General features: G+C 51.0%; 2 protein-coding genes across 8 annotated transcripts in view; one reads left to right on the top strand and one right to left on the bottom strand.

Moving 5' to 3' along the window:
• ARIH2 (ariadne RBR E3 ubiquitin protein ligase 2) overlaps nt 1-5,228 on the bottom strand; it is a 55,202-nt gene extending 49,974 nt beyond the window's left edge. For 3 of the 6 annotated variants that reach the window (XM_036432318.2, XM_036432321.2, XM_045579604.1), the window contains exons 1-3: nt 5,088-5,228; nt 1,534-1,595; nt 668-1,011 (exon numbers count right to left, since the gene is read on the bottom strand). In XM_036432318.2, coding sequence (XP_036288211.1) covers nt 668-916 — 249 coding nt within the window. In that variant the 5' untranslated portion in view covers nt 917-1,011; nt 1,534-1,595; nt 5,088-5,228. Of the gene's footprint in view, nt 1-667; nt 1,012-1,533; nt 1,596-4,396; nt 4,518-5,087 lie in introns of those variants that run through there. The other 3 variants (XM_045579605.1, XM_036432320.2, XM_045579606.1) reach the window with 3 other exon arrangements.
• SLC25A20 (solute carrier family 25 member 20) lies at nt 5,148-24,477 on the top strand. Of its 2 annotated transcripts, XM_036432354.2 has the most exons (10): nt 5,149-5,187; nt 8,673-8,803; nt 11,575-11,667; nt 14,814-14,941; nt 17,069-17,159; nt 20,826-20,943; nt 22,132-22,204; nt 22,508-22,617; nt 23,268-23,392; nt 23,740-24,477. In XM_036432354.2, exons 2-10 carry the CDS (start codon nt 8,699-8,701, stop codon nt 23,800-23,802), a joined length of 906 nt encoding a protein of 301 aa, XP_036288247.1. In that variant the 5' UTR covers nt 5,149-5,187; nt 8,673-8,698; the 3' UTR covers nt 23,803-24,477. The 2 variants fall into 2 exon arrangements, with proteins under 2 accessions (XP_045435566.1, XP_036288247.1); XM_045579610.1 differs by lacking the exons at nt 23,268-23,392; nt 23,740-24,477 and adding an exon at nt 22,699-22,859 and having other exon boundaries at nt 5,148-5,187.
• Nucleotides 24,478-24,690: the final 213 nt, after the last annotated feature.

Consider the following 24,690-nt stretch of genomic DNA (forward strand, 5'->3'; position numbering starts at 1 on the left):
GATGTTTCTCTCTCTGTCTCTCTTCCTTCCTTCCTCTCTAAAACCAATAAAAATTTAAAGAAAGAGAAAAGTATGCTAGTTAAGTGTTAAAAATAAGATTCTTACTGGAATAACCAACTTTATTCCTTCCTTAAAATTTCCGTATTAACAACCCCCTCAAATCAGTGAAATACAAGTTATGAGAACTTACTTGATTCTTAAAGTTACAGCTGTAAGATTTCTTCCAACATTAATCACCAGGATAGGAAACAAATGAGATCGGGAGCCCAGAGGCACTGATTATTTAGGGAAACATTATCAGTGGCTCACACGTGTTGTGTAGAAGGTGGTGATTCTGGTGCTTATCAGATTTACACAGTAAAGTTTCATAAGACTCACTTTCTTAAACAGTGTTCATCCCTGCAATTCTGGTCTGTCTTTCTTGAACCTACCCACCGCTCCTTGGTAATGCTTAGCAGTCTGAGAACCTGAGGGTCTTAGATATGCACAGACCGGAAAACAAAGTGAATGCATCAAATATGTCCAAATGATGCAACATATACTCAAACATGGCTTCAAGCTACAGAGCCATCCAGCGGCCTGCAGGAAAAGTGAGTTAACGGCAGCTCATGTTTAGCTTTAACTGGAGAAGGGCAGGGTCACACGTGCAACTGACAGCACTGCTCACCTTGAGGACAGAGGCCAGGCTGATCATGTGCTCGTTGAGGGCGCCCTCGGACTCCTTGTAGGTCAAGCAGGTGAACTGGTACTCCTCAGGGTCGAAGGCGTCGGCCCCCTGCTGCTCCACGTCGCTGGCGACGCCCACGTAATAGTCCTCTATGTCCCCGGGGTCCTCGTCCTCCTCCTCTTCTTCACAATTGGGGTCATAGTCCTCTTCATTGCTGTCAGACCCCTGGCTATTCATGTCCACCGACATCTTAGCATCCAGCCACGATGCAAATCCGGAAAGCAGGGTTTTTCCCTTCCCCCCCAACTTTACCACTTTCTCAAATGCATTAGTGTTTTTGTCTTCTAAGGAAGAAAAAGAAAAAAAGTGTGTTTGTTACTTCACTGTGAGAAACTGTAACAGAAGTCATTCAAGAACCAAAATGGCATAACCCTGACTCTACCCCTCTATAACCTATCCCCGAGGGATAGAGAGCTAGAGACATCGGTGAGAGAGAAACATCTATCAGCTGCCTCCTGCACACCCGCCACTAGGGATGTGCCCGAAACCAAGGTACATGCCCTTGACCGGAATCGAACCCGGGACCTTTCAGCCCGCAGGCCGACGCTCTATCCAATGAGCCAAACCGGTTTTGGCTAGAGCCATGTTTTAATGATAAAATAAATTTTAAAAAACCAATGAATCTAAGTTTGATATTAACTATAAATGCCCAATTTTAAAAAATCACAAGAGGACAATAAATAGGATACTTGCAATTTCACTTTTAACAAACTGGTTTATATGGCAGAACCACCAATTCACAACTGAACCTACTAACTATGGTATTTTTCCTTTAGAAGAAAAGTTAATTTCTAAATTAAAAATACCTGTAGTCCTCGAAGATCTTTCAGGAAGATGTTACCCAAATATTCTGTCATATAATTTCCATCTGAAATGAAAAGAAAATTCTATTTATATATTTTTAAAATGATACCCTAGTTTTGCAAATTTATTTTTAAAAAGCAAAGATTTTAGCCCTGGCTGGTTTGGCTCAGTGGATAGAGCACTGGCCTATAGACTGAAGGGTCCTGGGTTCTATTCCAGTCAGGGACATGCAGGAGGCAGTTGATCAATGATTCTCTCTCGTCATTGATGTTTCTATCTCTCTCCTTTCCTCTCTGAAATCAACAAAAATACTTTTAAAAATTAAAAGTAAAGACATTTAAAAGGATAAGCAACAAGGGACCAGAGTACCTATGAAATTACAACTGACCCTTGAATATGAGTCTGAACTGCCCAGGTCCACTTATATGGAGTTTTTCAATAAATACTGTAAATATGTTTTCCTTATAATTTTCTCTAGCTTACTTTATTATAGTAACCCATATATATAAACATGTAAAAGCATATATATATGCTAAGTGTCCATCTGACTGGTTGCTATAATGTGCGCTGACCACCAGGGAGTAGATGCTCAATGCAGGAGCTGCCATGATACGCACCGGCCATTTACAAAGAAACAGCACCGCAGACAAAGCAATACTCAGGTTCCCCCAAGTGGGGCACAGGCCCCACCACCACCCCAGAGCGACACCCCACCGAATCACACACAGCCAATGCTGCCAATACCCCATGGCACAAAATGAGGCCCATAGTCCAGCCCAGCTTGCAAATGGTCGCTGTGGGCACCAGGTAATGACATCACATAGCAACACCCAGCTTCCTCTATCTAGCAACTAGCCTCCTTGGAGTTTCTTCAGCCCAGGAACACAACTTGCATTATAGCCAGGTGGAAACATTTTACACTTTAACCAAATGTCTGTGAAGTCTTTTCCCATGCCTCATCTCATTTGATCCCACAGAAGTCCTGGAGAAGGTAGATAATGAGATTCAGTAGAATCCTATTTTCATTTCATTAGCCGAAAAATTATTTAGAAAGTTTAGAAACGACCCGACTGAAAAGAAGAAACGGTGGACGCTGAAATGACCGTGTGGGGAGTGGACCTAAGAAGTCAGTCGGACAACCTTAGTGCTGCTCAGCCTGGCTTTGGCTGAGTGCAGTGACCACCAACGGGCAGCTCCTGTGCTGAGCGTCTACCCCATGATGGTCAGTGTGCATCATTGAGACAGGTGGTTCCCCTCTTTGGTCGATTTGCATATTAGCCTTTTATTATATAGGAGGATGTTATATAGGATGTCTATTTCTTAATCCTTTAGGATTTCTCGGAAAACCAGAGCTTACAACTTTCAAACATAGACAGGCAAATATAAATTAAGTGAAAACCAAAGTCCAAACTACAGTGGATGATTATTTTCAAAATAGTAGAGGAACGATTGACTTTAAAAAACATTTTTTCTTTGCTTGTATTTTTACGTAAGACTAGAGGCCAAGCATGCACCAAATGATGGGTAAGTAGCTCGCTTCCACTAGCCTCAGCTGGCCGCCCCGCCCACTGCGGCTCATAGCTCCCTGCTGCTCGTGGTTCTCTGCCACTAGTAACACACACCCTGCCGGGAGCCACTGCTCCTTTGGTCAGGAGGGCGTCACAGCCACAGACCGTTTATGTAAGATACTGCTCACCAGACAAACAACCTAGGAATATTGCCCCTCTCTACAAAATATCACTACCAATAACAACTCTCCTGCAATGAGAGCCAATTACAAGTCAGATGTATTCTCAGTAAAGCTTCACAACCCTACAAAGTGGCTTTCATCTCCTTACCAATGAGGCCTAGCATGACTCATAACTCCCATTCTTTTTTAAAATATATTTTCATTGGCCGAAACGAGTTTGGCTCAGTGGATAGAGCGTCAGCCTGCCGACTGAAAGGTCCCAGGTTTGATTCTGGTCAAGGGCAAGTACTCTGGTTGCGGGCATATCCCAAGTAGGGGGTGTGCAAGAGGCAGCTGACTGATGTTTCTCTCTCATTGATGTTTCTAACTATCCCTCTCTTCCTCTCTGTAAAAAATCAATAAAATATATTTATAAAATTTTTTTTTCCATTTTTTTCAGAGAGGAAGGGAGAGGGAGAGAGAACCGTGGATTAGCTGCCTCCTGCATGCCCCCCACTGGGGATCACGCCTACAACCAGGTCATGTGTCCTGACTGGGAATCCAACCGTGACCTCCTGGCTCATAGGTCAATGCTCAGCCACTGAGCCACACTGGTCAGGCCCCCATCCCTGGTACAGAGTTAGCTCCAGAATCACAACACAAAAGTATGCTTTTCCCTCCTCTGGAATTCCTTCCCAGGATCTGGGCTCAGAGGTCCAGCAGGCTTTGGCGGTGTTCCCTGTACACCCTGACCAGCTTTGGCGGTGTCCCCTGTACACCCTGACCAGCTTTGGCGGTGTCCCTGTACACCCTGACCAGCGGATCTAAGCTGAGACCCTTTCCACGCAGGGTGGGCCACTCCAACCACCTGAGCCACCGGGCCAGGGCAGTTTTTATCTTTCCGAAGTTAAATATCCCTATTCTACTTGAAAGAGTGCTGACATTCCTCACAGGGCCAGTATGTCACTGCCTCGGAACAGAATGGATGACAACTTCGATTTCCTCGGATGTTAAATATTATCCCGACATCCTAGACAGAAAAGTAGTAAAACACGTTATTTTCCCCAGAGCCAAAGCCCTGGACACCCACCCTGGGCTCAAGGGTCCGGAAGTGCAAAGGAACAGAGGCTTTGGGGGGAGAGGGAGCCCCGACGGTATTTCTCCAGACACAGCACTGAGCCCGGAGCGCCACTCACCAAGCTCGCATGGCCGAGGGCAGCGACTGGGCACAGAAATGTGAACCGACAACTTAGTTCCAAAACTCCGCTCTGTGTCTCGTCCGGTCAAACACGGCAGCTGCTTAGCCACGCAGGGATGCTTAATTTTAACGTAAAAAAAATAAAATAAAATTTAAAACTTGGTTTTTCAGTCGCCCCGGCCACAGGACAAACGCTCAGTGGCCGCACGTGGCTGGTGGCTGCCCACGAGCGGCAAAGGGACAGCGGCGGGTCCTGCGCGGCTGAGCGACCATCGGCCTGAGGGGCCGGCACCCGGCACGGCGGCCACACGGCCCGTCCCAGGCGCCGGAGAGCCGCGAGGACACGGCCCCGCGCGCCGGGGGCCCTTCCCGGCGGGGCGGACGTTAGGAGAGCGGAGCCCGGAGGCGGCGCGGCTCCGGCGCCCGTTGGGGAGGCCCCGGCGCCGGGCGCTCAGAGGCGCTGGCCTCCGACCTCTCCGCGAGCGGCGGCGCCTCGAGGGGGAGAGACGGCCGCCCGCCCTCCTCCCCGCCGGCCCCGCGCACGGCGGCGGGAGCGGAGCCCGGCACCGGCGGCCGGGCGCTGGGGCCTCGCGGGCGGCGAAGGCGGAGCCCCACCGGGCTAGGGCGGCGCGCGGAGAGCCCAGCCCGCCCGGCCGCCGGTAAACAAGGCCGCCGCTCCCCTCACTTACCGGAGCCGCGGCCCCGCGGCCGCTGAGCCCGGGCGGGCCGGGCCGGGTCGAGCCGGGCCACAGGGAGCTGAGCCGGGCGCGGCGGCGGCGGAGGCGGCGGGCCGACGCCGGTCTAGGCCCGCGCTGCTTCCCCCGGCGGAGCGGTCCCGCAACTCCGGAAGTGCTCGGCGCGCTTGCGTCACTTCCGGCTCGGGGTCGGCCCGCGGTCGCCGGGGTCGCAGCCGGCGCCGGGGAGTGTGACCCTCCGGCCGACGCTCGGCGTGGCGCGTCGCCGGGCCCGGAGTCCGACGCGGGCCCGCCGCTCCGAGGCCGCGGGGAGCGGGTTCGGCCCTCGGCAGCGTGTCCTGGCCCGGCTTCCGGCCGCCCGCCGGGGCCTTACCCAGCGCTGGCCGGACAGACGCCTCTCTCTCTCTCCGCCGTTTGTCCGCGGGCGTTGGGTGCGGGGAGTCCGGGATCCAGGACTGTTATTCCTCGCGGGGCCTGCGGGTCGGCGTACCGGGCCGCCGGGGCCTCCGCTGAGGCCGTCGCTTGGTGGCCCCCGAGCCGCAGAGCTTCTGCGCGCCCCGATTCGCGATCCAGTTATTTCGTTTCCCATTCGCCTTACGAAACTGAATTTTTTTGTTTGTTGTTTTGGGTTTTTTTTTTAATAGCAAAGATGGAGATTAATTGAAGAACAAGTACAGACTCCCATGTGGGGAGGGAGAAAGAGTCCCCCAAAACTGAATGCTAACTGCCTGGCTGCACCCTCCGCCCCCCAACAATGTAGCAAGTGCCAATTGGGACTTGCACCTTCCAGGGCCTGTGGTCGGCCGTTATGGGGGGGACCTCGGAGGCTCGCTCGAGTGGCTGCGCTGGCGGAAGCCAGAGATGCCTGGGCTGGGCAGGTCCCTGGAGAACCCTAACCATTTCCGTCCAGACAGGAGTTGTACACGTCCTGCTATTTGAGATATCAATGTGTGATGGGCTCTCTCATTTAGTTCCTGCTTCTTATAGGTACTCATGTATATTTCTTACACATGAGCTTCAACTTTCATTTTAACTCAAAACTTGGGCCGAAATCAGATGCAAATACTTCCTCAAAAACTCCAAATTTAATTGGAGTAATTAATGGTAGCGAGTATGTTGATTGTAGGATTTTCTGATGGACTCCTCACTTGTATATTAGCAGCATAAAAGTCTATAATCCAGTGTACTGACTAATTTGTTTTGAGAAAACAGCCCTTTATTTGTTAATTTAATAAATAATAGATATTGTACAAAGGCATTTATTGACAACAAAAGGTATTTTTTTTTAAATACTTTATTGATTTCAGAGAGAGAGAAACATCAATGATGAGAGGGAATCATTAGCTGCCTCCTGCATGCCTTCTGGGGATGGAGCCTGTAACTGGGCATGTGCCCTGACCAGGAATTGAACTGGCAACTCTGTCCCATGGGATGATGCTCAACCAACTGAGCCACACTGGCCAGAGCTCAGGGACCTTGTCTTAGCTATTCTTTCTCCCTTCTTGATGTTTCTGTCAGCCTCAGTCCCATCTTTAAAAACAAAACAAAAAAAATACCCTAAAGTCTAATGTCTCCTTTAATTCTTTGTTCCTTTCCCTTCCCTACCAAGCTCCTTGACCCAATAACTGACTCTCAGGGCCTCTGCCTTCAGCATCAGATCCATCATGTGTCAACACTCCTGGCAAGCTTCTTCTGAGTGTCACCAATGGCTGCTAGTTAACCCTAATGAGCACTTAAAATTCATTCGTTTGACCCAGAATTTGATCATTTCATCTCTTGGACTCAAAGGCACCATTTTATCTTCATTTTTCTCCAAAATTCTGGTAGCAGCCTCTGCTCTGGGGGCTCCTTTCATGCTGGCCCCTCCCCCAGGGGTTGCATATATCTCACGCTGAAGCCTTCCTGGCTCCTGGCTCTGGCCTTCACCTCTCCTGGTCCGCAGGCTCCGCATGTGACATCAGCCAGGTGTACCCTGGGCACTGCAATCGCAGTGTGTCTGTAACCCAGAATCACTGCAGGATTCCTGGTAATGCCTCTGTGTCCTGGCTCCTTTCCCATCTTCCAGGACCTCTGCCTCAGTTCCCGCCTTTACCGCCTCTAGCCCAGACTGCTGTGTTCTCTCTCAACTGGTTTCCCTGCTTCCAGTTCCTCCCAAAACAGATTTATCCATCCAAAATGGATTTTCTAGAACAGATTGGATCATGTCACTATTGGTGCTTAAAAGCTCTAAGTGATGAGACCTCCGGAGGGGGACTTACCAGGTCACCTTGACATTGAGGAACCTGCTGTAGAATAGGGGTATAACTACTGTCCACCGCTTTTTTTATTTAAAAATTTCACACATACAGAAAAGAGTAATATGATGAATACCTGGATTCCGTGCACCTAAAGTCAATAAGGCAAAACATTAGCATAATCCTTAACTTCTTTCTCACATAGCTTTTAGTCTCTTCATTAACAATTCCTTTAAGTTCTTTCAGAATATACCTAGTATCCACATACTCCTCCCCACTTCCTCTTCTATGCCCCCTGATCCAAGCCAGTATAGAAATGAGCCTTCTCAAAACTTTCTGCTTTCTTCTGGCTCCCTTACCCTCGCCCAGCACTCAGAGGGCACCTGTTAACTCACCAGTCAGGCTGTCTCTCCCTTGCTCAAAGCACCGGAATGGTTGCCATCTCCTTCAGAAGAGAAGCTGATGTCCTCACAAAGACCAAGTCAGCTTTGTGTGCTACCCTCACCGCTACGTCTTGGTCAGCTGCTGTCTCATGCTCTCCCTCACTGCTCCAGCCCTCAAGGCTTCCCTGCAGTTTCTGACAGGACAGGACAGACCATCTCAGGGTGTTTTTAAAAATATATATTTTATTGATTTTTACAGAGAGGGAGCGGAATAGAGTGAGAAAAATCGATCAGCTGCCTCCTGTACACCACCTACTGGGGATGTGCCCGCAACCAAGGTACATGCCCTTGACCAGAATTGAACCTGGGACCCTTCAGTTCGTAGGCCGAGGCGCTATTCACTGAGCAACACCAGTCAGGGCATATCTCAGGGTTTTTGCATGTATGGCAGGTCCCTCAACCTGCACCCCCTTTGTCCAGACTGGACGCACTCCCTTGCCTTCTCAGGTCTTGAATCCAGCCACCTTCTCGGTGAAACCCTTCCTTACGCCCCTCATCCACGTTGCAATTACTCTGCTCTCCCACCTCTAACCCTCTGTCCAGGCTTAGGTTTCTCCATCGCACAGCAGTCACACGTGATTCACTATTTTTCACTTATTTATCTTTGATACGCCCTCTAAGCTCCACAAGCGCAGGGACTCCCCGTGGTGCTGGGCACACCGCCCAGCGGACCCGGTGCCCGCGGGGTGGAAGCCCGGAAGACCCCAACTCGGTCCATCGGCCCGCCCCGCCCCGCACACCGCCGGGCGCCACCCCAACGCCCGCAGGCCACGCCCACGTGGGCGGGGCCTCTCCCGGAAGCGGCCCGGCGGAAGCAGGCCGGGCGGCGTAGGCCCGCCCCCGGGCGGCCCCGGCGCCGGCCCCGCCCACCCGAAAGTGGGTGAAAGGGCGGCGGCGCGGCCGGAACGTCCTGACAGGCAGCCGGACCATGACGGACCAGGCGAAGGCCGTCAGCCCGCTCAAGAACCTGCTGGCCGGCGGCTTCGGCGGCATGTGCCTGGTGTTCGTGGGGCACCCGCTGGACACGGTCAAGGTGCGAGGGGCGCGCCGGAGGGAGGCCGGCGGGGCGCGGGGGCAGGGGCCGCGGGGCCGGGCAGGGGCCGCGCGCGGGCTCCGGGGAGGAGCCCGGGGGCCTCCGGGTCGCCCCTCGAAGGGCTGGGGACGCAGTTCCTCCTGCGCCTCCGGCCGCGCCGCGTGCGGGCTCCGCCGGGCCGGCCGGGCCGAGGCGCTCGGTCCCGCAGCCTCGCTGACCTTGGCCTCCGCTCCGGCTGCGGAGGGCGCCGCGCCTCCCGGTCCGATTCCAGCAAACGCGGCCGCCGCCCCGCGAGCGCCCAGGCGGAGGCACCCCTCGCGGCTGGGGGAGCGCCGACCCGGGAGCCGGAGGTCGGCGTGGGGTTCGGGTCCAAGCACAGGCCCGGCTTGTGGACTCATCCCCGGAGGCGGGGCGGGGCGGGGGGCGCCGAGCAGGAGGCAGCGGTGCATGGAGCTCTCATCACGGATGTTTCCCTCCCTCCCTCTCAGAAACCAATACAAATACACTTAAGCCCCGGCTGGTGTGGCTCAGTGGATAGAGCGTCGGCCTGCGGACTGAAGGGTCCCGGGTTGATTCCAGCCAGGAGCACATGCCCGGGTTGTGGGCACATCCCCAGTGGGGGGCGTGCAGGAGGCGGCCGATTAATGATTCTTTAATCATTGATGTCTCTCTCTCTCCCCCTCTCCCTTCCTCTATGAAATAAATAAAAATATAATATATATATATATATATTTAAAATAAGTCAATAAAAATATACTTTAAAAAATAAAAAAGAGGCCCGGTCATTCTAGGGATGGCTTTGGACACATGGCTCTGAGGCAGAGCGCCCCATTACCACCTCCTCCAACCTTTCCCTTTGGGGGGCCGGCTGTGGCCATCTTCAGCCTTTCACCCCATGTTGGCCCCTGGGGAAGCGATATGTCCCCCGTGGCTGAGCCCCTCTCCCCCAGGGAAGCCACCAGAGGTCACGCGCTGGGACTTGGCATTCCCAGTTTCATCCTAGTTTCTCACCTTCTTTCTGGGCGCACACTGGGAGGAAGTTGACAGCTGGTGGCCAGGAAGCCCTTGTGGGGAGAGCTGAGTCTCAGAGCAGGACGCCGGAGCAGGGGGTTGTAGAATTCAGCTCCAGCATCTCACAGGCAGATGGCTCTGGGGCACGTCCTATTGACAGGTTTGACAGCCAGCTCTTCGCTGCCTTTGACCCGGGAGAGCTGGAGTCATTCTGTGGCAAGAACGGATTACAGCAGCCTGTCCGGCGGGCATGCGAGCCGGGGCATGGAAGCCAATGTTTACTCGCCCCGGACCAGCGAGGCTCCGTAGTTGGAGCATCCAGGCCCGTGCACCGGAGGTTGTGTGTTCAATTCCTGGTCAGGGCACAAGGCCCAGGTTGCAGGGTTATTCCAGGGGAACCCGTTCAGGAGGCAGCCAATTGGTGCTTCTCTCCTCGGGGAAAAAGTTGTCTGGCCCCTCTTCCTACTTAAAAAAAAAAAAAAAAAGTACAGGTAAACAGCAACATAACCCAACATCTGTGTACCCTACAAAGCATCACCCCAAAGTCTAATTACTGCCCACCACCACGCAGGTAACTCCCTTTAGCCACTGTACCAACTCCCCCTTCCTCTGGTAACCACCGATCTGTTCTCTGTCTATGAGTCCTTTTGTTTGTGTGTTTGTTTTGGTTTTGGTTTTGGTTTTTTAGATTCACATGTAAGTGAATGTCTCTTGCCACATCCCGGGCATGGCTCTTGACTGGAGTCAAACCTGGGACCTTTCAGTCCACAGGCCGATGCTCTATCCACTGAGCCAAAGCAGCTAGGGCTTCTATTATATATTTTTTACATCTTATTTATCCATTCATCCGCCGATGTACACTTAGGTCCCACAGTATCAGTGCCACGACATTCTCTTTGATAGAAGTGAGTCACTGAATCTGCCCACAGTCAAGGGGAGGGGGAATTAGGATTTACCTTTTGAAGGGGAAGAGTATCCAAGAATTCGTGGACCTAATTGGAAACCACTAAGGTAAGGATGGGTGAGGACCTGGCCTGGGAGAAGCCTCAGACAGAGAGGGGAAAATACAATAGGATTCTGGAAGCATCTTGAAGGACCACTCTAACAGACTTGTACTCACGTGTAAGAGCAACAGGAAGCCCTAGCCAGTGTGGCTTGGTGAACAGAGCGTTCGCCTGTGGACTGAAGGGTCCTGGGTTCAATTTCGGTTAAGGGCACATGCCTGGGTTGTGGGCTTGATCCCTGGTGGGGGGCGTGCAGGAGGCAGCCAATCAATGGTTCTCTCACATCATTGATGTTTCTATCTCTCTCCATCTCCCTTCCTCTCTGAAATAAATAAAAAATCTTTTTTTTTTTTTTTAAAAAGGAGGATGAGGACCAAGAAAAATGAGGTTAAATCCACCTCCCTCCAAAATGCCCTTGTTGAGCACCTTATGCAATGACTAACATGCCACTCCATGTGGTGCCTAGGGCTTAGCTTTGCATCAGCTAGTTCCTGGCATGTCACTTGACCTGACTAAATCCAGTCTTATCTAAAAGCTGGGAGTACCTATCCCATTGGGTCATTAGGTAAGAAATAAATGATGCAAGTAAGTGGGTAGAGCACTCAGAGGAACTGTCCCTCTCTCTAAAAGCACGCGAATACTGACTGGTCAGTTCAGGGTTTGAATAAACTGGAGAAAAGACAAGTCTGAATCCAACAGGGGGAACGAGGCAGTTCTGAATCTGGGAAATGACTGTATTTGAACTTCTGATTTCAGGTCCGACTGCAGACGCAGCCCCCGAGTGCGCCTGGGCAGCCTCCCATGTATTCTGGGACCTTTGACTGCTTCCGGAAGACTCTTATGAGAGAGGTATTGTATGTTGGTGCCGGGCACATTCACAGGGTGGGTTTGTGACTCCTCCGGGTAGGTTTACTCTGGGTCCTGCTGAAGGCCCAGCCCACAGCAGTGCCCTCTCACCAAGCCCTCCCATTGGCATCACTCAGGAGGCTTTGCTAGCTCCGGTTCCAGTTTTATATGGGTGACCGAAGCATAATTGGAAGGCAGAATTTGGAGCACAGGAAATTAATGAGGAGTAATTGGAGTGGGAGAAAATGGTGCCGCGCCAGCACTGCCGGGAGGAACCTGAAGGGGGCAGTAAAGGACTGAAGAAGACAGACGAGAATAAAGCTGGGGCTAGGTGGGACGCTGCCCTCTGATTAGACAGACAGCGCAATGGCCTGCAAGCCGAGTCTTTATAGCCGGATCCCAGGAGGCACAGTAAGGGCGTGGTCAAGATGTTTACAATGTTCTCGCGGTTTCGAATCTACTGCACCAGTTACATGCACCTGAACTCTATCCAGCCCACATCACTCAGCCTCCTGAGACCACAGGTTCGGACCATAAGGGCAAGCTTACAACCACAGCCTTTGGCTATAATTGTGCTGGGACTTGCCCGTGGCTTTGCCACAAGAGGATCCTGCCCTCTCATTAGTCGAGGCTTTTACCTGTCCAGACGCTGTAGCCGCCCTCCACAGAAAATACAAACCTGGGTCAGTTTGATGGGGGTCAGTGGCAGAAGGTTAGGTAAAGTCTGGAGGAAAAGTTAGGCAGACTGAGGAACAGTTAGGGAGGCCAGCTTCTTCAAACCCCCCGACAAGTACACTAAATTGATTTGGGGTTATTGGATTACATGATAATTTCCCAGGTACTGCTTGGAGTGAAAACATGAAATTTTTTTAAAAGCTTTATTTATTTATTTATTTTAAAAATATTTTACTTTTGCTCTAGCCAGTTTAGCTCAGTGGATAGAGCATCCGCCTGTGGACTGAAGGGTCCTGAGTTTGATTCCGGACATGGACACATGCCCGGCTTGTTGGCTCAATTCCCAGGGTGGGGTGTGCAGGAGGCAGCCGATCAATGATTCTCTCTCATCGTGGATGTTTCTCTCTTCCATTCCCTTCCTCTCTGATATAAAATATATATATATATATATTTTTTTTTTTAATTTCACTTTTTAAAATCTTTATTGTTGAGAGTATTTTAAAAGTTTTAATTATTAGTGATATTTATACTCATTTCATTAGCACACATTTAAAAAGAACTTGTTGAAAACTTTTCTTTTGCTTCCTAAAATATAAATAACTCTCATATGCATAAGTGCCTATGAAACACGTAGAGATGGAGAAGCAGAAGCAGGTGTCACCCAGGTAGAGGGGATTCTGTTGGTGAGGGGGGACTCGGCCTGGGAAGAATGGGTCCCAGGGCTCCTGCAGGTGGGTCCGTGGCGGGGAGGCCAGCAGCAGCGTCACTGAGCAGCTGTGTAGTGTGTGTGGGGGCGGCAGTGTGCTGGCTGCCGGGGGCCTGGTGAGAATGGCTGTGTAAACCCCATCCCCTGCAGAGCTGACTGGACTTCCTGACTCCATGTTGGCGGTGTCCCGGTTTTCGTTGTACCAGAGCTGCCAGGGGGAGAGAGGTCTCGGTGGTGCTGTGTGCACGGTGTGGGGAGCTTGGTGGGAGGAAGGCTGGGCTGTCCGGGCCTGGGCTCGGGCCCTGAGGACCTGAGCAGCACCCGGCCAGGTGGAGAGCCGGGGGAGGGACGTGGAAGAACTTGCCCCTGCTGCCCGTAGCTGCTCCTCCCATTCACTCTTCCTGTTTCCTGCCTCTCAGTCAGCTTCCCTGGGGTGGCCTTCCACCTTTGCAGGATCCCCGTGGGCCCCGTGGCTCTGGAGAGTAGGTGGGCTGTGGGCCCCGGGGCAGCCCCTCGGTTAGCTGCCCCTCTCCACAGGGAACCACTTTTACCTTCTTCTCTTTGCATTTGTCCTAAAGATTAGTTTGTATTAAAGCGATACAAGCACTTAGTTTGTTACTGAAAGGCTTATCACACAGCGACAACGTGACCGTCCCCCCACTTCACACCCCCTTCTCCAGGGGCAGCTAGCTGTGCATGCTGTCCTGCGGTGCCACATAATACACCCCGACTGCCATCCTCACTCGTTCTTATGTGTCTTATCTCCCTGTGTGGGGGACAATTTTTCCTCTTACATTACGATCCCCTCCTTCTGCCCGGCCATATAAACCTCTACTTTGTGGTTTAACCCTGCACTGTTTCACTTTTTATGATTGCAATGATAGATACATACATGCTTCTTTCCTGTTGAGTAATTCACTTATTGCGCAGCTCTCTGTTTTTCTTGAGGTTGGTGGATCACCAAGTCCGTTTTCAGTTGTTTGTGTCTCTTTCTATGGCTGTCCCTGCCGTCCGTCCGCACCCTAAACGCTCTGGACTGCCTGTCCGGTTCCCACACGGGGCAGTGAGGATCTGCTTGGCAGTGTGTGTCCTTTGCTTTTTTTTTTTTTTTTTGAAACGAAGCCTTTGGAACCCATTTATCTCCTATTTTGGAGCTTTTCAATTCATTCCAAGTTTTTGGTGCCTTATAAGTGCCTGATGGTATTGTTGTTATTTTACATCTCTGAGTATTTCCTTAGAATACATTTCTGGACAGAAGTTTCTGGTAACAGGGTATGCGGCATGCTGCCAGATTTTCTTCCAGAATGGATACTGCTTCCCATTTTTAAGTACAATTCTCTTTTTAAAAAATAATTGTTATTGATTTTGAGAGAGAGGAAAGGAGAGGGAGAGGGAGAGAGGGAGAGGGAGAGAAGCATTGATGTGAGAGGGACTTTTGTATTATTGTTTTTATTTGTTTTAAATATATTTGATTGATTTTTACAGAGAGTAAGGGAGAGGGATAGAGAGTTAGAAACATTGATGAGAGAGAAACATCAATCAGCTGCCTCCTGCACACCCCCTACTGGTGATGTGCCTGCAACCAAGGTACATGCCCCCGACCGGAATGGAACCCGGGACCTTTCAGTCCGCAGGCCGATGCTCTGTCCACTGAGCCACACCGGCTTCGGCAGTTTCTTCCTTTGAAAGCCTCTCCTCCTCGGCGGAGAGGGGAGGAGGAAGCCTCGGGTAAAGGGCGGGGTCTGTAACAGCTTCTGCTTTCTTGCAGGGCCTCAGGGGGCTGTATCGGGGTATGGCTGCCCCCATCATCGGGGTCACCCCCATGTTCGCCGTGTGCTTCTTCGGCTTTGGTTTGGGGAAGAAACTGCAACAGAAACACCCGGAAGACGTGCTCAGGTGAGTGCTCACAGCCTGGAGCCCGGGGGGCTGCCTGTGGTGACAGGCGGAGGCTGTCCTCCGGCCCAGTGCTGCCCTGAAGGGCCAGGGGGGGGAGCTGCTTACATGTCCTTCGCCCTGCGAACCAGGAGGGAAAAGGCACCCCCTCCTTCCTCGCCGGGCTGTCTGATTCCTTCACTGATACAGGGGACATCACTGATAGGGGGACATCGCTGATACAGGGAACATCACTGACACGGGGACATCCCTGACACGGGGACATCGCTGACACGGGGACATCGCTGACACGGGGACATCACTGACAGGGGGACATCGCTGACACGGAGACATCCCTGACACGGGACATTCCTGATACAGGGGACATCCCTGACACGGGGACATCACTGACACGGGACATTCCTGATACAGGGGACATCACTGATAGGGGGACATCACTGACACGGGGACATCGCTGACACGGGGACATCGCTGATACAGGGGACATCACTGACACGGGGACATCGCTGACACGGGGACATCCCTGATACAAGAGACATCGCTGACACGGGGACATCCCTGATACAGGGAACATCACTGATACAGGGGACATCCCTGACACGGGGACATCGCTGATACAGGGGACATCACTGACACGGGGACATCGCTGACACGGGGACATCGTTGACACGGGGACATCACTGATACAGGGGACATCGCTGATACAGGGGACATCACTGATACGGGGTGGAACTGCCTGAGGCCCAGCTGTCAGGCATGGGGTTAGGGGCGGCCAGGGGCTTAGGCGAGTGAGGGAAGCTCCTCAGCAGTATTTGCTCGCTGTGGCCTCTGGAGAGGTTCGCTGTGGCTGTAGGTCCCGTTGCCTCTAGACCAGCCGGTGTTGCTAATCCCAGGAGGAAAAGATGCCGAAGTGGCATGACAGCTGTGGGCTGCACACCAGGACCCTCCGGGCACTCAGTGTGGCTCGTCCTGTGGGGCCAGGGTGATGAGCCATCATGCCTGTCGGGTGCCATCCCCGTGCCCTTCCCCAGCCTCTCAGAGCCCGTTCCCGAGGACTGGCCAGGCCGCCCCCACCGCCTGGTCCCTGGCTTTGTGTCCGGCTGGAATCTTGGCTTAGTTCTCAGGCCCGTGGTGCTCCAGAAGAGGCGAGATTGGAGCGGACCTGGGCCCGACTGAGATCCAGGTCCGGATTAGACTCCCTCGTCCCCCGTCTCCTCTCCCCGGCCCACCCCAGCATCCCTGAGTTTTTTTGTTTTTGTTTTTTTTTAAAAATATATTTTATTGATTTTTCACAGAGAGGAAGGGAGAGAGATAGAGAGCTAGAAATGTCGATGAGAGAGAAACATCGACCAGCTGCCTCTTGCACACCCCCTACCGGGGATGTGCCCGCAACCAATGTACATGCCCTTGACCGGAATCGAACCTGGGACCTTTCAGTCCGCAGACCGACGCTCTATCCACTGAGCCAAACCGGCTTCGGCATCCCTGAGTTTTGTGGCTGGGAACACAAGGCCCAGAGCTGGAGAGTTGTCCATAGTCATGTGCATGGCAGGCCCCGGGGGAAACCAAGGCTCACCACGGAGCTGCTCCCGCAGGTGAGGCCGCTGCGTCACATGGCTCCTGACACCGAGGCCCTGCCCTGGGCGGTGTGACAGCAGAATACCCCTGGAACCGGCTTCTGTGCAGAGTGTGACTTATTTTTCTTAAAGGCCGAGGACTTATTTTTCTTACACAGTCACCCCTGCGGATTGCCTCTGTCCTGGGCGGTGTCACAGGCACTTGCCTCTGTTTTTTTTTGTTTTTTTTGTTTTTTTTTAATATATATATATATATATATATATATATATACACACACACACACACACACACACACACACACACATATATATATATATATATATTATTGATTTTTTTACAGAGAGGAAGAGAGAGGGATAGAGTTAGGAATATCGATGAGAGAGAATCATCGATCAGCTGCCTCTTGCACACCCCCTACTGGGGATGTGCCTGCAACCAAGGTACATGCCCTTGACCGGAATGGAACCTGGGACCTTTCAGTCTGCAGACCGACGCTCTATCCACTGAGCCAAACCGGTTTTGGCTGTTTTTTTGTGTTTTTTTTTAATACAGCTACCCCCAACTGTTTGCAGCTGGGATGCTGTCTGGCGTCTTCACCACCGGGATCATGACCCCTGGAGAAAGGATCAAGTGCCTGTTACAGGTGAGGGTGGGATCTGGGTGGGGCCAGCTTTTCTGTTCAGATAAACTATGTGTATGTTTATGTCCTTTCACCTTTTTTTTTTTTATATTTCAGAGAGGAAGGGAGGGGGAGATAGAAACATCAACGATAAAAATATATGTAAAAATAAATAAATAAACATCAATCTGAGAGAGAAACATCGATCAGTTGCCTCTCATAACCGCAGCCTAGGTATGTGCCCTGACCAGATGTGCCCTGACCACTCCTCTCCCCGCCCCAGGCTTTAACCACTCCAGAACCATTCATCTATATTCTATTTCTATAATTTTGAAATTTTGAGAACGTTATGGGAAAACGCTCTAACCAGCTGAACCACCAGGCCAGGGCCACACAGCGCCTCTTTTAAAAAGCAAATACTACCACTTTTCCTAGGAATAGCTGAAGTAGTTTAATATACCATTCTTGCTGGAAATTTTTGATAATGCAGAGAAGCACAAAACAAAACACGTACGTATTTATCACCCATGATGCTACCCCACTGAGGTAACCACGGTTACGCTTCTGTGTGAATTCTAGTCTTTTTGGTTAACTTGTATATTAAGTTTGAAATAAAATTGGTATCACCTGCTACAATTTTTATAACCAACTTTCCCCCCTTAATATACCATATTATTTTTCTGTGATTATTTTTCTCAAGCATAATTTTCTGCAACTGATTTCATTATATATATGGCTGTCATTTACCCATAATCCCTCACCTGGGGGTGTGACAGATTATATGCCACAGCAAAGCTTTCTGCACATGCTCCTGATGGTTCTGATGAATATTATTTGCTTGTATTTTTCCGTGGGAAGTACCTAGTATTTGTGTTCTTTGCTCTTTTTATTTTTTTTTATTTTTTTTTATTTTTTATTTTTTTCCTAAATTGATTTATAAAAGCTTTGGACAGATGAAGGTTATTTTTTTCCCCTTTGAGATTAAGGTTATTAATCACTTATGTGGCCAGTTCTTTTTCCTGGTTTACAACTGTCATGCCATTTTGTATATTTTTTAAATTAGGCTTTTTAGAGATTTTGAGATAATAAAATAGGCTCACGTGCAGTTATGAGAAATACTATAAAGGAAAAACAAAGAAAGAAATAACACATAGTAACCCCTCGTGCCCTTTACCCCCATTTCTCACAAGGGTAACATCTTAAACTATGGTACAATGTCACAACCAAGGTATTGACATTGATACAGTCACGACACAGAACATTTCCAGCCTGCCACGGTCGGTCCTTCATATTACACTCCTATAACGCACCTCTTATAACCATATCCACTCCTCTCCCCGCTCCAGGCTTCAACCACTCCAGAACCATTAATCGATATTCTATTTCTATAATTTTGAAATTTCAAGAATGTTATATAAATGGAATCTTACAGTATGTGAAATTTTCTTTTTTAATATGTTTTATTGACTTTAGAGAAGAAGGGAGAAGGAGAGAGAGAAACATCAACGATGAAAGAGAACCATTGATCGGCTGCCTCCTGCTTCCCCTAATGGGTATTGAGTCTGCCACCCAGGCATGTATCCCGGCTGGAAACCGACCTCCTGGTTCACAGGTCGATGCTCAACCACTGAGCCACACTGGCTGAGCTCATGTTGGCTTTTTAAACTCAGCATAAATTTCTGGAGATTCATTCCTATTGTTGACGTATGAATAATTCATTCCTGTTAAGGAGTTCATGGTGTGGATGCACCACAGTATGTTTGGCGTGGATGAACCACAACATGTTTTAACTTTTTATCCACTGAAGGACATCTGGGTTGCTTCCAGTTTGGGGCTATTATGAATAAAGATGTTATAAACATTTATATACAGAGATTTTTCTGAGAAAACAAATCTTCACTTCTCTGGGATAAATGCCCAGTAGTACAGTTGCTGAATCATATGGTAGCTGCACGTTTAGTTTTTTAAAGAAACTGCCGACCTGTTTTGGGTTTGTACTGTTTTTCCCACCGGCAGTGTGTGAGCGATCCCGTTTCCCTGCGTCCTCACCAGCAGCTGGTGCGCTCACTGCTTTAATTTTAGCCTTTCTGACAGGCGTGTAGGGGCAGCTCTTTTTAACTTGCATTTCCCTAGTAGCGGAAGAGGTTGAACTTTTCTTATGTGCTCTTTGCTCCCTGTATTTTCTATTTGGTGAAATGTCTGTTCGTATATTTTGCCCATTTTCTAATTGGATTATTTTTATATTATTGAGTTTTGTCAGTCCTTTATTCTAGATAATAGTGCTTTGTTAGAAATGTGGCTTATAAATATATTCTCCCAGTCTGTTGTTATTTTTAGAAAAAAATTGACATCTTTTTCCCCCCAGTTTTTTTGTTTCAAGAAAAACAATTTTATTTTTATTTTATTTTATTTTATTTTTAAAATATATTTTATTGATATTTCACAGAGAGGAGGAAGGGAGAGAGATAGAGAGATAGAAACGTCGATGAGAGAGAAACATCGACCAGCTGCCTCTTGTACACCCCCCACCGGGGATGTGCCCACAACCAATGTACATGCCCTTGACCGGAATCGAACCTGGGATCCTTCAGTCCACAGACCGAAGCTCTACCACTGAGCCAAACCGGCTTCGGCCAAGAAAAACAATTTTAAATATAATAATGCAATAAACCTTAATATTTCAAGAAAAATAAACGTAACTATAATGTTACATGCAGCAAACATTAATATCTCAAGAAAAATGATTTTAAATATGATATTGTTACATGCAATAAGCACCAATAATCTAAGAAAGATGATCTTATATATAATATTACATGACATGCAATAAACATTAATATTTCAAGAATAAAAGGATTTTAAGTATATTAATATTACCAAAACTGTTGCTAACATAGTATGGAATCACAAAAGTTGAAGGAAATATCAAAAATCTGAAAATAACAGGATTACTTCTATTAGATTCTAGAATATCCCCCCAGCTCTATTTTTGTTCATCAGCTTATGTTGTTCATTATATCCCACAAATGAGTGAGATCATATGATATTTATCTCTCTCTGACTGGCTTATTTCACTTAGCATGATGCTTTTAAAGTCTGTTTTGTGGGATGTGAGTATTGCTACTCCAGCTTTTTTTCTTTTCCATTTGCATGGAAGATTTTCCCATCCCTTCACTTTCATCCTGTGTGTCTTTGGTTTTGAGGTGGGTCTCTTGTAGGCAGCTCGGGGCTGTCTTTCTCTAGATCATTTCTGGGGTTCCACCTGCTTGCCCTCGGCTCCTGGCTCTTAGGCGCTGGGTCCCTGGGCTGGAGTGGGGACCACTCTGCACAGGGCCGCTGTCCAGACACAGAGAGCTCTGCATGCGAGCCGCAGTTTGCCGACCGCGGGACTAAGTGAATGACTGATGTACCTGTCTCCTCCCGTCTAGATCTCCCAGCTCACTGGATTGGGGATGCTTTTGTGCCTGGGGAGTTCTCCACTTTTCCCAGCTCCTCTGCTGATTTTTCCTAGTCAGTGCGTGTACGTTTTGTGTTCCTTTCACCTGCCTATTTCATGGTGACTCGCACCAACATTGTGCCTTCCGCATGACTGTTGTTTTGACCGCCACCTTCTGTTGGGCTCATGCCACTGACCATGTCCTCACGCCCTCTGCCATCCTCCGTGACCTGCTGCCTCCCTGCTCCCCGCAGATCCAGGCTTCCTCCGGGGAAACCAAGTACACCGGCGCCCTGGACTGTGCGAAGAAGGTGTACCAGGAGTCCGGCATCCGCGGCATCTACAAGGGCACGGTGCTGACCCTCATGCGAGGTAAGCCTGGACCCCCCAGACCCCCTAACCTGGGGCCGCCTGCCATATTGGCCTTGGCACCACAGTGCCGCAGCGCTGACAAGGCCGGGACTGTGTTCTAGGCAGTCGCACCTCTGGCAACAGGGACACATACCAACATCCTCTGCTGGGCTGCCCCCCAAGGGTAGAAGTCATGACAGTGACAGTGGAGGGGAGTGGCAAGTAGGTAGAAATTGTGGCTGGAAGGATGAGAGGGAGGAAAGAGTGACTTCAGAGTTATTGGGCACTCTCCCTGTTTTTGTGATTTTTAAAAAAAATACATTTTAAAAAAATATAGATACACCGTATTTTCCAGTGTATAAGACGACCCCCTAATTTTACAGTTAAAACATAGGTTTAGGCCTATATTCTCTGTATAAGACTACCCCCCCACTTCAAAGAAAAGACCCTTTGCCGTCTAGATCTGCAGGTATATTTTGTTGATTTTTTTTACAGAGAGGAAGAGGGAGAGAGAGTTAGAAACATCGATGAGAGAGAATCATTGATTGGCTGCCTCTTGCACAACCCCCACTGGGGATGTGCCCGCAATCAATGTACATGCCCCTGACCGGAATTGAACCTGGGACCTTTCAGTCCACAGACCGACGCTCTATCCACTGGGTAGGGCTTTAATACATTTTTATTGATTTCAAAGAGGAAGGAAGAAGGAAAGAGATAGAAAGATCAATGAGGAGAGAGTCATTGATTGGCTGCCTCCTGCACGCCCCCTACCGGGAATCGAGCCTGCAACCTAGGCATGTGCCCTTGAACCTGGGACCCTTCAGTTCGCAGGCCGATGCTCTACCCACTGAGCCAAACCGGCTAAGGCTCTCCCTGGTTTTGAGAGGCAGCAGGAGAGGCAGAGATGGCTCAGCCTTGTCCTGAGCTGGTAGCTTGGAGGATGGCCATGTGCGGTTATAACTGCTTGGAGTGGGCTTGTCAGTAGGGACCACGCAGAGGGACATCGAACATGAAGTGATGTCGTGTGTTTACACTCGCTCACCAGCACTTGTGGAGCAGCTTCTGGTCCTACATCGCGGTTATGCAAGCAGGCTGTGCTTCTGCGGGACTTCCCTGGACGCCCTGAAGGGTGTGCCTGCTCGGCTCTGTAAGCTCAGGAAATCCGTGGGGACTTATGTCGTTAACTCACATCTCTCCTGCCACTGACAGACGTTCCAGCCAGTGGGATGTATTTCATGACATACGAGTGGCTGAAAAATATCTTAACTCCGGAGGGAAAGAGGTGAGGAGAAAGGATAGCGCGAAGCCACTTGGTTCCGAGTGGGGAGGCTGCCTGCTGAGAGCGATCTGGAGGCAGAAGTGGGGCTTGCTTCTGGCCTAGGCCCCCTTTCCTCATGGCGCTGAGGCCCAGCTGACACCTCTCTCGCTCTGTGTCTCACCCAACGGAGCAGGTGTTTGAAACAAGCGCAGGTGCGGGGAGCCCTGGTCTTGGCCCTTCTCGCTCCGGCCCGCCCCCCCTCGCTGTCTGGCAGGAGGGGCGTCGGCATGCCCCTCATGGCCGTGTCTGGCTCTGCTTGGTCTGCAGTGTCAGTGAGCTCAGCGTGCCCCGGATCCTGGCGGCTGGGGGCTTCGCTGGGATCTTCAACTGGGTGGTGGCCATCCCCCCGGACGTGCTGAAGTCCCGCTTCCAGACTGGTGAGTGGAGGGCAGAGGGGTGGGGGGAGGTAGGTCTGGAACTGGCTGCCCCTGGGGTGCAGAGCCACTCCCTCTCCACAGCACACCCAGACCCGTCTGACCAGCATGCTCCCTGGCAGTCGAGTTCTAGAACCCCAGGCTTGTTTTCTTTTCGGCCTGAACCCAAAGTGAGTGAGATAAGAAGTCAATCAACCGGAACTGGAGGCCTTTTTCTTTCTTTCTTTTAAAAAAAATATACTTTATTGATTTATTACAGAGAGAAAGGGAAAAGGATAGAGAATTAGAAAATTTGATGAGAGAGAAACATCGATCAGCTGCCCCCTGCACACTCCCTACTGGGTATGTGCCTGCAACCAAGGTACATGCCCTTCACCAGAATTGAACCCAGGACCTTTCAGTCCGTAGGCCGACGCTCTATCCACTGAGCCACACCGGTTAGGGCAGGAGGCCGTTTCACTGTTCCCTCCTCTCTGCCCCCCTCAGCTCCAGTGTCTGTCCCCCTGAGCCGTGCTGTCTGTGGCCTGGTCGCAGGGACCTGGAGGTGCCCTGTGCTGTGACCCCTCAGGAAGGCCTGCGTGCAGGACGGTCCTCACGGGGTCACCTGTCAGGTCAGGAAGCTCCCAGAGACTCACCATCAGGTCTGCCCACAGCACCTCCTGGGAAATACCCCAACGGTTTCCGGGACGTGCTGACGGAGCTGGTCCAGCGCGAAGGGGTCACGTCCTTGTACAAGGGCTTCAACGCCGTGATGATCCGAGCCTTCCCAGCCAACGCGGTGAGTGGTGGCTGTGCGCTCCTGCGGCGGGGGAGGCAGGGCGACCTTTGCCTGCTCCTGGATTGGATCGGATTGGATTGGGGGCTCGGTTTCCCACAACCCCCCCCTCCACCAGAGCCTTCTAACTGGCTTCCTTTCCCGGAGATGCTGAGCTTCTCTGAGGTGAGGGGCTTTCCCCCGGGCCTGGCCGGCATGGCCGCTGTGGACATGTGTCTCCTTCCCCTCTGGGGAGTGGGAGGCACCCGTGAGCCCCTGGCCGGGGAAGGGGAGTGCGGTTAGGGAAGGTCTGGGCCTGCCGGTCGGAGTGGTCACAACTCCCGCTCACTTCTCCTCCCAAACCCTCCCAGGCCTGTTTCCTTGGCTTTGAAGTTGCCATGAAGTTCCTTAACTGGATTACCCCCAACTTGTGAGGCTGAAGGCTGCTCATGGCTCCTGGATGCTGGAAACTTCCCGAAGAGGAGCGGTGGGCAGGACTAGGCCGTCCTGGAGGGGGAGGGGGAGAGCTCAGAGCTCTGTGCAGGGACTTGCTGAGAGACCGACCGACCGACCGTGTGCCTTAATGACATCCTCCACCTGGTGTGCCGTTTGAAGCCTGAAGTCGCTCCTGTCAGTGTAAGGGATCTCAGGAGGATTTTGGGACGGGGCCAGAAGCTTCTAGACTGGAGACCCCTGTGGCCAGACGGCTGGCCCTACTGTACCCCAAACACTGGTCTCAAAGAGGAGCTCAGCCTCTCCCTGGAGGCACCATGCATGTTTACAGCCAGCTGGCCAGGAGCCGGGCCTTCTTTGATCCCTAGCCAAGAACCCCACCCTGACATGCATGGGGAGGGGTGGACTTGAGACCCGTGTCTGTCAGCGAGTGGAATGACGTGTGTAGGTGGCAGCCGTGCGGTGGGCCGCTGGGTTTAGGCATACCAGTGATCACGCTGAGCCGAGTAGTCTCCGTTCTCAGGTGGAGAGCTTTCCCTCCTCCGTGAGGGTCTGGGGGTGAGCACGCCCTCGGTGCAGGAAGGCTCTCCTTGCACTCTTTCCCCACGAGAGCCCCCTGTTTGAACAGGAAACAGTAAAACATTTTTCAGTTTTGCGTGGCGTGAGACCTGTCTCTCTTGATTCTGAGTCATTTCAGCAGGCAGCCTTCGCCTTGGTCGAGGCTGTCCGGGACCCATATCCCTCCCTGGCTGCTTCAGGCTCCAGCCGGAGGAAGAGGGGACGTTTGGCCAGGCACAGCTGCTGGAGGTAGAGTGGGGTGTGTATGGGGGGGGGTGGGGGAGGAGCTGGATTGGTAACTGTTCGCATAA

This window comes from Pipistrellus kuhlii, unplaced genomic scaffold, assembly GCF_014108245.1.
Source record: "Pipistrellus kuhlii isolate mPipKuh1 unplaced genomic scaffold, mPipKuh1.p scaffold_m20_p_11, whole genome shotgun sequence".
Taxonomy (NCBI): domain Eukaryota; kingdom Metazoa; phylum Chordata; class Mammalia; order Chiroptera; family Vespertilionidae; genus Pipistrellus; species Pipistrellus kuhlii.

Coding starts and splice junctions, on each gene's coding strand:
- SLC25A20 (XM_036432354.2), top strand. CDS start 8,699: ATGACGGACCAGGCGAAGGCCGTCAGCCCGCTCAAGAACCTGCTGGCC. Junction 14,942..17,068: donor CACCCGGAAGACGTGCTCAG/GTGAGTGCTCAC, acceptor TTTTTAATACAG/CTACCCCCAACTGTTTGCAG. Junction 20,944..22,131: donor GGTGCTGACCCTCATGCGAG/GTAAGCCTGGAC, acceptor TGCCACTGACAG/ACGTTCCAGCCAGTGGGATG.